The sequence below is a fragment of the Bos javanicus genome, chromosome 4 (assembly GCF_032452875.1).
Source record: "Bos javanicus breed banteng chromosome 4, ARS-OSU_banteng_1.0, whole genome shotgun sequence".
NCBI classification, from domain to species: domain Eukaryota; kingdom Metazoa; phylum Chordata; class Mammalia; order Artiodactyla; family Bovidae; genus Bos; species Bos javanicus.
The window spans coordinates 102,930,436-102,941,139 of NC_083871.1; the positions used below are offsets into that span (position 1 = coordinate 102,930,436).

General features: G+C 41.8%; 1 protein-coding gene across 4 annotated transcripts in view; it reads right to left on the bottom strand.

Annotated features, from left to right (window-relative positions):
• The window catches only part of SVOPL (SVOP like), a 134,316-nt gene that overhangs the window by 71,899 nt on the left and 51,713 nt on the right, over nt 1-10,704 (bottom strand). For 3 of the 4 annotated variants that reach the window (XM_061414844.1, XM_061414846.1, XM_061414847.1), the window contains 4 exons: nt 10,450-10,655; nt 9,548-9,659; nt 8,674-8,755; nt 6,508-6,597 (listed from right to left, as the gene is read on the bottom strand). In XM_061414844.1, coding sequence (XP_061270828.1) covers nt 6,508-6,597; nt 8,674-8,755; nt 9,548-9,659; nt 10,450-10,655 — 490 coding nt within the window. The remainder of the gene's footprint in view (nt 1-6,507; nt 6,598-8,673; nt 8,756-9,547; nt 9,660-10,449; nt 10,656-10,704) is intronic. The other variant, XM_061414848.1, reaches the window with a different exon arrangement.

Below are 10,704 nucleotides of genomic sequence, written 5' to 3' on the forward strand. Positions count from 1 at the left end.
AAAACTTTTAGGTGATATAAATTGGATTAGACCCTCTTTAGACATTACAAATTATCAACTAATTTATTTACCACTTGAAAAAGAGACCCTGATTTAAACAACCCTCATTCACTTTCACAATAGGCACGAGAAAAACTCTAATACAAAATAAATTGCAAGAACAATTTCTTACTCGTATTAGACTTGATTTACCTCTAGAATTATTTATACTCCCCTCTCTCCATTCTCCCGCAGGACTTCTTACCCAACAATAATACCCAGTAGAATGGCTCTATACCCATTTTAGAGGGACAGTCACTTACACCCTATCTTGATTTGATCGCTCTAATCATTATCAATGAAGAAATAGAGCTAAGACTCTAACTGGCTCTGATCCTCATAAAATTGTAGTCAGTCAGTCAGTTCAGTCACTCAGTCATGTCCAACTCTCTACGACCCCATGAATCGCAGCACACCAGGCCTCCCTGTCCATCACCAACTCCCAGAGTTCACTCAGACTCACGTCCATCGAGTCAGTGATGCCATCCAGCCATCTCATCCTCTGTCGTCCCCTTCTCCTCTTGCCCCCAATCTCTCCCAGCATCAGAGTCTTTTCCAATGGGTCAACTCTTCACATGAGGTGGCCAAAGTACTGGAGTTTCAGCTTTAGCATCATTCCTTCCAGAGAAATCCCAGGGCTGATCTCCTTTAGAATGGACTGGTTGGATCTTCTTGCAGTCCAAGGGACTCTCAAGAGTCTTCTCCAACACCACAGTTCAAAAGCATCAATTCTTCGTATTAATAAATCTCAATTCGAGAATGCATTACAAACTTCTACCGATTTCCAAATAGCCCTTCTGGAATATTTTGGAGAAATTTCATTTTATTATCCTTCTAACAAACTCTGGAATTTCTTCAAAAATACTGAATTTATTATCTCTCACATTGTCACATCACAACCTATACCTCAAACTGATGTTTTCTATATAGATGGGACTAAAAACGCCAAAGCCTCATTCTGGTCTCTAAAAGAATATAAAGTCTTTTATACTAAATTTCACTCTGCTCAACGAAACAAATTATATGCTCTCATTCAGGTTATTCACCTACATTCTTATCCTATTAATATAGTTTCTGACTCCTTATACTCAGTTTATTAAGAAATATAGAAATTTCTACCATAAATTCTAATCAATCTATTATCCAACAACTTTTTCTTGAACTACAATCTATTGTTAAGAACCGCACTTCCCCCATTTATATTACCCATATTCAAACACATTCTTTCTTCCTGGCCTTATGGCTCATGGCAATGAACAAGCTGATAAACTTGTCTCTTTTCTACTCCTGAAGAGCAACATGCTCTATTACACAATAATGCTGGCTTGTAACATCAAATTTGGAAAATCCCATACCGACATGCTAAAGAAATCATTAATAATTGCTCTACTTGTAGGCCTCTACATCTTCGACCCATTGCACAAAGTATCAGTCCTTGAGGATTACAACCCAATGAACTATGGCAAATTGATGTAACTCATTGCCCTGAATTTTCTTCCTCTTCCTTCTTCCATGTCTCAATCGATACAAATTCTTCTTTTATATGGGCCACACCTCCCTGAGGTGAAACCACACAACAGGTTATAACTCACCTATTAACTTGCTGTACAATAATGGGAACACCTAGTTCTATCAAAACAGACAATAGCCCCACCTATATTTCTAGGCGATTCAAACAATTTTTGCAATCATTTTCTATTAAACATATTACAGGTATTCCTTATAATCCACAAGCCCAGGGCATAGTTGAATGAGCACATCACACACTGAAACTACAAATAAAAAAATTTAAAAAGAGGGAATTCACAGGAACACTTCTATCTTCCTTATCCAGAGCAGACTTTACTAGACTCTTGCCTGGGAAATCCCATGGACAGAGGAGCCTGGCAAGCTGCAGTCCATGGGGTCTCGAAGAGTCAGACACGACTGAACGACTTCCCTTTAACTTTTCACTTTCATGCACTGGAGAAGGAAATGGCAACCCACTCCAGTGTTCTTGCCTGGAGAATCCCAGGGACGGGGGAGCCTGGTGGGCTGCCATCTATGGGGTCGCACAGAGTCGGACACGACTGAAGCGACTTAGCAGCAGCAGCAGTGCAATATATTCTTTAATCCTATAACTATTGTTAATAGAGCTTTATTTGTTTTTAACTTTTTAAACTTACTGCAAGGTGATAGTTTGACAAAAGTGGAAAAAACATTTCAAGGCATTGAAGGATACCTCCCTTCCTCTGCCCATTTGGGTTGACTAAACAATGGAAATCTGGAGAATTAATATTACAGGGAAAGGGGTATGCTTGTATTTCTCCAGATGGAGCCAACGAAATCACAAAAACAGCAAAATCCCCAGGAGGAGAAGTTTCCAGTACAAGCCATGGTGGCTTAAAAAATTTCCAAGAAATGCCACACTTGACATCATCGACCTTATGATCTCCCTACTTGGGGACAGATAACCTTTACTAATCAAGCTGAAAATCTGGTTTCTCAACAGGGAATGCCTCTGAATCCTGAAAATATTTTTGTTGCTATGCTTGCTTTTGCTTCCTCCACTCAGGATGACTTGATTAATCACACTTACTGGGCTTATATATCTAACCGCCGTTTATTGCAGGTTGTAGAACGGACAGATATAGGACAGATCGTATCCACTAATGACTCAGTACATATGCCCTCTCCTTGGAGCTTGGAGGGGCCCTCTCATCCTGAGGAAGAAGGAAGACTAATTAACATTTCTCTAGGCTATGAAATCCTTCCTTTACACATGAGCCCAGCAGAATTATGTATTCATGTTAGTCGACAAACATGGGCTTTCGTCCTGCCTCCAAAAAAGAACTTCCGTACATTGTTTAGACTGTTTACTGCCCTGTCCTCTTATGAGGACCATGTCAATACTACCAAAACTCTAGGAAAAGGACAAAAGTTGGAATGTAAGGGGTTTACTTATAAGGATTTTAAATATACTCCTGTATATTTATATTTATTGAGATACACATCAAGCTAAATGTTTGTGGCCAATTACACCACTGTTGATTGGGGACCCTATGGTATGTGGTTATCTGACTGCTCAGATGATATTAATAGTACCATGTGTGATTATGTTACTCAAGTAACATGGAAAATTACCAACAGTTCAGTGGAACACTTCCATGACAAAGGACTCCTTGGCTGCCATGACGGCAGAATGGCACCTCCTTGCCCTCAAATCATCCTCCATAAATGAATTGGGCCTGAACAATAAAACATCTGGAAGTGTGCTACAAGTACTGAAAAACTTGGAACTTGGACTGGATATTTCACAGGAACCAGTCATAGTCATAGTAACTATTCCTTCCATTATAATCATTCATATTTTATACAAGCTTGTGTTCTGCTTTTGTTATAGCCATAGGAAACTTACAACTTAATAAGACTTTATGTTCTGTGACTTGTATAGATTGCAAATTGTATACTTGTCTTAATTCCTCTCTCTCTCTAAAAAACGAATCCCTTTTGATTCTTCGATCTCAACGTAGTCTGTGGTTGCCAGTAGATCTCCAACAACCCTAGAAAGAGGGTTCCATGGCAAGACTCGCCTCCCAGTTACTCACTAAATTACTCTGACGATCTAAGCGATTCATTGGATGGTTGATTCTTGTTTTTGGGGGGTTAACAGCCATTTGCACCACTGCTGCTGTTGCAGATGTTGCTTTACAAACTTCAATTCAAACACAAAATTTTATTCAAAATTGGACTAAAGATGCTCATACTATATGGGTCACTCAGGTTCAGATAGATGAAAAAGTTCAAGATAAAATTCAGGAATTAAAAACAGCCATCCAATGGGTTTGAGATCAATTAATAGATTTACAAAAACAAGTATTATTAAATTGGAGTTGGAATTCTACTCAATTTTGTATCACTCCTTTTTGGTTCAACCATAGTGCTTACAAAGGGATCAGATCAAATTTCATTTGCAAGATATACATAATAATGCTTCCTTAAATGTACAATTCTTGCAAAAGGAAATCCTTGAAACCTTCTCTAAGAGTCTACCCTTTTCCAAAAATTTGGAAACCTTAGCTAAACAGCTGGCTGATCAAGTATCTGGGCTAGACCTTCAAAGATGGTTTCAAAGCATTACACATAGTATTGGATCTGGAACTACAACACTGGTAATTATCCTGGTGATTATATTTGTAATATATCGATGCCTTTCAACTAAAATTGTTCAAACTAAACAAACTCAATTCGTCAGAGCCTTTTTCACAAAGTATCTACAGTCACCCCCAATTATGAAAAAATAAAAAAGGGGGAACTGTCAGGGGACATTCAACTTGAAGGGATCCAATGTTATTTTCTTCTTTTGTGGGCCGTTTCTCAAGGACTCTCTATTCCTTATCAGTTCCTGGAAAACAGGAACGAGCAGAGCTGCATGCAGTTCTCAGGACTGAGATCACGAGAAAGGGCACCTGCTTGGATTCCCTTCAGTGACTCCTTTCAGCAGCTCCCTTCAGTGACCTTTTACTTAAAGGTAATCTATTCAGTTATGCCCCTCTTACTCATGCTTTCTGGCCCTTTGAAGATTGTTATTTGCTTGGCTTTGTTTTTGCTCAATTTTTTAACTGCTTGAAGCCGCCTTGTATGAAGATATATGAACATGCGGTTTCTGCAAATAAAGCACCCTGTTTCACTCGAGACTTGGGTCCCCTGCATCCTTCTTGTCGACTCCAGTCCCCAGGTCCCGGTCTACAAAGACCGTGACATTGCATTAATTATTATTGATCATTGTTACTGTTATTAGCTAACACTTACTGAGGCCTTGAGTAAATGTTAGTCGCTCAGCTGTGTCTGACTGTTTGCGACTGGGTGGACTGTAGCCTGCCAGACTATTCTATCCACAGAATTCTCCAGGCAAGACTACTGGAGTAGGTAGCCATTCCCTTCTCCAGGAGATCTTCCCAACCCAGGGATCAAACCCAGGTCTCCCTCATTACAGGCGGATTCTTTACCCATTAAGTCACCAGGGAAGCCCAAGAGACTATTTCTGGAGTCTGGAAAACCAAATATACCTCAGTCTGATCAATAGGATCAATATTTTACTGCTGCTGTTCACCATTTTTTTCTTTTCTGAAATGGTAAAGTAATAAGTACAAAAGAACTCTGAAAAGCAAAATTGCAAGACCAAACCTGCCCTCATTTTAAATTAAGACGAGGGGGGGACTTCCCTGAGGGTCCAGCGACTAAAACTCCACCTTCTAAAACAGGGAACTTGAGCTCAACTCCTGGTCAGGGAACTAAGATCCCACATGCCGAGGGGCTAGTGAGCCTGTGCTCTAAAGCTAGAAAGAAGCCCTCACGCCACAATGAAAGATTCCAAGTGCTGCAACTAAGACCCAACGCAGCCAAAAATAATAAAACTTTTAAACAAATAAAGATGAGAGGGCAAAACATGCCCAAGATAGTCTTAAGAAAAATGGTAGCAAAATCCTCTGTTAAATTGTATGAAATACACATTACAGTCTACTCAGCCCACATCAACCCAAAACTTTCTCCAAAAACTGCCCCCCACCACCCAGCTGCTTCTGTGCCTAAGCCTGACTTTGGCTGCAACTGATGTAGCTCAAGTATGAACACCTGACCAGGCCTGGCCAGTGGGATGCAGGGAGAGCATCTTCCTGGGTTGTAAAGAGCACATTGGTATCTTCTGGTAGCTGGATCTAAGGAGAGATGTCTGGGATTTGTAAGGAGCAAGGTCCATGGGCAAGCACAGCACACTGGTCTTGAGGGCACACAGTCTGAATGCTCAGTGACCACAGGCCCTAGACAAATGTGAGCAGGCAGAGCCTGGGTCCCCGACAATGTTTGCAGCCTGGATCAGGCCCACCCAGCACCCAACCTCACTCTTGTTTTTGGCTGCAGCCAGAGCAGGTGGATTTTCATTTCTTGTGGCCAAAACAGAATGACCAGTGCAGAGGGGCAAGCCATTTGGTCCCTCTGAGGAACAATGACCACGTGGGTTACCATAGCTGCCTCTGATTCCCTCCTGAAACAAGGTCCCCCTACCATGGTCCCGATCACCTCTGGATTTTCTCCCAGCCTGCAACTGGTTTGCCTGAGTGCTGGACTTGCCCGTCCCAGGGCCACCTCCCTGCATCCTGGTTCAGCCTCCCTGCATGTTTGTGTTCTGTTTCTCAATTGCGCCCTTGACAGCAGAGTTGGAGCCCACTGTCACTCAACAGCTCCAACTCCCCGTGTCATCTGTGTCCTTTGCATCTTTCACCAACAATGTCCGGCACAATACAAGCTGTTGACTGGAAGCACTGAGTTAGTCTCTTTTCCCACCAAACTCACCAGACAATGAGAAAACAGCACCTCAAGGAAACTCAAGTAGACAAATATTTGGTTAAACCCTTAACCTGAAGGGACTCAGGCCACTCTTTCCCCACCTCCCTTAGACATATCCTCCCTACCGAGACTGCTGGGCTGTACCTGGGATATAAATGGTGCCACCATTGCTCCAATGCGACACAGGGAGCCGCTGGTCCCCATCCCCAAAGCACGCATCGCCGTCGGGTAGACCTGGATGGGGCCAGTGTAGAAAGCATCAGTTAGTTTAGACTCCTTCTTTCCCAAGTCCTCTGTTCTTCCCTCCCCAGGTCAGGCTTTGCTAATATATAAAAGGCCAGATAGTCTATATAGACAGGATAAGAATAGAAGATGTTCATTTTCTCAGGGACACAACTTTGAATTTTAACAGTATCAGACAATGAACATTTAGAAATTATCCTTTCAGTGAGCAAATTCCAAAATATGTGTTTAATATTCCAAATTTGATTTTAGAAAGCTAAACTTTGGAATCAGAGTTCCACCTTAGAGCTATAAACATATAAAGGTGGTTCTACTGAATGGAAAGAAAATACACCCCAAATAACAACAATCCAAGCAAATCTTTAATATAGATACAGGGAACTGACTGAAGTGTCAGATACATACTACACCATCCCCCATGTTTGCATTTCAAAACCATATGGCACAGTCTGCTTTCTTTCATTTATAGCAAGACCTCATTAATCTGCAATTCAGGAGACCCAAGTTCTATCCCTGGGTAAGAAAGATCCCCTCGAGAAGGAAATGGCAACCCACTCCAGTATTCTTGCCTGGAAAATTCTATTGACAGAGAAGCCTGACGGGCTATAGTCCATGGGGTCGTAACCCTCGTACATGATTTATTGATTAAACCACCACCAAAAATCCGTACTTCATTGATTCAGAATTCTTGATAGGCAAATATTTAATAAAGAGGATTATAGGAAGAATATATAGGGAGAATATATGAAAGAATGCTTAATTTTGGAAATTTTTCTCTGAGTGCTATGTAATACTGATCAGTTTTTATCAATTCAGCAAAGTAAAGCATGTGACCTCTCTAGACACCATCTGTCAGATGCAACAAGATGCTATCCTGCCCCAGGGGAAACCGCTGTATTTATAAAAGACGACCTGGAGGCTGAGTGCCTTTTCATGGAGTTCTTTTCTTTTTGTGGAAAATGAGGTTACTGGCTATTGAAAACAATGGATTCAGATACACAGAGACGATCTTTGCTCTACTATCAATATTTTTGTTTTTTGACAATTCTAGGAGATGAAATAATTCAAGACAATCATCTTTTGGTACACATCTTTGATTTTTTTTTTAAGCCATAAGCATCAGGGGAAGAAATACTTAGAAGTAACCCTTTAAATGAACATGTTCCAAAATATGTTAAATTGAATATTCCAAATATAACGTTAGAGTTATACCACAATACATATAGACCTTTAAGTTCACAAATTCACAATAATTTTAGAATTTTTCAATGGAACTAAATGAAGAATTATGTATTGATATATGTCAAATATGTTATAATATCCTATTTTTAATCTACATGAGAGGACAAGAATTTTTTTTCCTGTGGCTTTAATGATTTTGATATGTAATATCTGTATTCTGAACAGACTTTTACCTTTCCTGACATGAAAATGAATGAAGCCTTAGCAGTCCCTACAGCACCACTTTCTTTAGCTCAATGAAAGACAAAGTCAGTTAAAATACTGTTTCCTATTCAGACATTGCTTATTTCTAGGAATGTTTGCTTTTTAAACTGGGGCTTTCTGAGGAGCCCCCTCAGAAGTAGATGTATTAAGTATATGGAATAATTCAATAAATTAAAGATAAATTACTCTTATATTTGAATTTAAGCCACACACAACAAACAGCAGAGTGGGATGTGATCTTTCAAAAGAAAAAAGTTGAAAAATACATTCTAATTTCAAAAAGAGAGAAATAGGGTGCTTTACATTATATCAGCAACATGCAGGTATGGGCCCTATTTCTTCAGGAAGCAGAGTAAGCGGGCAATGAGGTGGGTTTTTTTGTTTGTTTGTTTTGGTTAACATGAATGTGATTTACTGAGAAAGGGAGAAGGTCCTATCTTTCTTCTCAGAGACTGACTTTCACTAGACCCCATGGGGCAAGAGAAAGACCACATCAAATATACCTTCTGATGTCATTTTAATAGGATGTTTTTAGAAACTCATCAAAAGTCAGCAGAAGCCAGGGATGCATTATCTACAGACAAACACCTTGATGTAAGCAACCCCTTCCCCAAAACTAACCTCAGCAGTGTAAATGTAGATGGTGTTGAAGTTGGCTGCCACGAGAGCCCTCAGCATGAAGAGGAAGCCGATGAGGCCGGCGCTAGGGAGCCGGAAGGGAGACATTACAAAGGCAGTATGGGAGGGCCTTCCGGGGCCCCCATCCCGGTGCATTATAGCGGCCAACACACACACACACCCGTAGAGACCAGGTCCCCAGGGTGCGGCTCATCAGCTGGCCAGGCCGTGGGGTCCTAAAGCAAAAGCCTGACTCAGACCTTCAATCCCGTTCCCCCAAACTGTGCCGTTCCAGCCTGTCCTCCCCCCACTATGAGCACACCTCTGTGACCACTTCTGGAAAATGGTAGAGTGTGCAGAATAAGTCATACATATTATGAATGAGGCCACCCTAGAGTCACAAATTGCGTGCAATGAATTTTCCCACCACAGGTACGCTGTCTACATCACTGTCTTGACAACTATGCAGCTCATTTGGTCAGCGACTACAGTCCCCATTCTCAAGGAAGCTTTGTATAAAGATCCTAAGTATCTTGGTGAGCGTACTCAATACCCCCAGGCTAGTTCTGTTCAGGGGCAAAAAGGGAGTAGGACAGGCAGAGGCAGCTTGTACTCTACTTTCCTAGGGAAAGGGACTTGTTCCTGACGTGCACTGAAGGCCATGGGTCAGGAGACCTCGTTTTATTTATTTTACTTTTTTTTTTCTGGCTATGGGGCATGTGGGATCTTAGTTCCCCAACCAGGGATCGAACATGCACTCTCTGCAGTGGAAGCATGGAGTCTTAACCACTGGACTGCCAGAGAAGTCCCCAGGAGACCTCATTTTAAAACCGCCACTCAAAACTAGGTTGTTCCAAAGCAAACAGAGAGCAAATACCTTGAGGTGCAAATATTGAGGAGCAGGAAGAATAAAGCCGTGCATCCCATGGTAATAGAAAGGCTCAGCCGTCTCCCCAGGAAATTAATGCCCAGGATGTTTAAAGGATTCACTGGAAAAAAACAAAGACAATTTTCAGAACTTTGACAGCAAATGGCATTTATCAACACTGGCATGGTTTCCTCCTTGTCATTTCATAAAGAAACAACTTAATCCAAACCTCATGGGTATTGCAGCCAAGACACAGTCACACTGTCATCAGCATCATGCTCTTTCCACATCCTTTTCCCATGTGGGTCTGAGAAAAACAAGTATTGGTGTATGCAAAGTACATTTTATGCCCAGGATGTGTATTACTGCATATAGGTCTAAACTGCCCACTTGTTCCATCTATAAATATTTTATGCTGTTTTTCAAATTCAAAATGCCATGAATTTTTTTTTTGGGGGGGGGGTGGTATACACACAGCATGTGGAACTTCCCCAACCAGGAATCAAACCCACACCCCCTGCAGTGGAGGCATGGAGTCTTACCCACTAGACCACCAGGGAAGTCCAAGGTACCAATGATTAAGTACCATTATTTTATGCCTATTAAAGCAGAAACAGTGCTTCCAAAGGGAAACCTAATAAGTCACTGTAAGACATATCCCAGTGGCAGAGATATTACAATGTGGGGGAATGCATCTTAGAATTGATTCGATAAAGTAATTCAAACCTCTATGCCTCCAGACTTGTCCTCCCTACATTCATCCACACTGGAGACATGTCAGCATGATCTGGGGACTCGTCTAGTCCTACCAGGCAGGAACCAAGTGTATGACAGGCCACTCTTCTCTATGAAGCTCTGAGTTGCCTGTCCCCCACCCAAAACAGAGAGCCACCCAACAGAGAGACATTTACGAGCAATTTCGCCAATGGTGCTGATAATCATGGTCCTGTAGTCGGAGGGGGCGAACATGTGGCAGTAACAGGGGCTCTGGCTCTCCTCCAAGACCCCCACGGTCACGGCCACCTCGGACTCAGACCGTGAGCCACAGACTAGGTCCCTCTCCAGCAGCTCGGCACTGGCCAGGATGACCCCGTAGTAGGCAAAAGAGATGCCCAGCCTGGAAGCAAGAAAAGATGGGCATCAGGAAAGGCTGTCTCCAGGCCTGA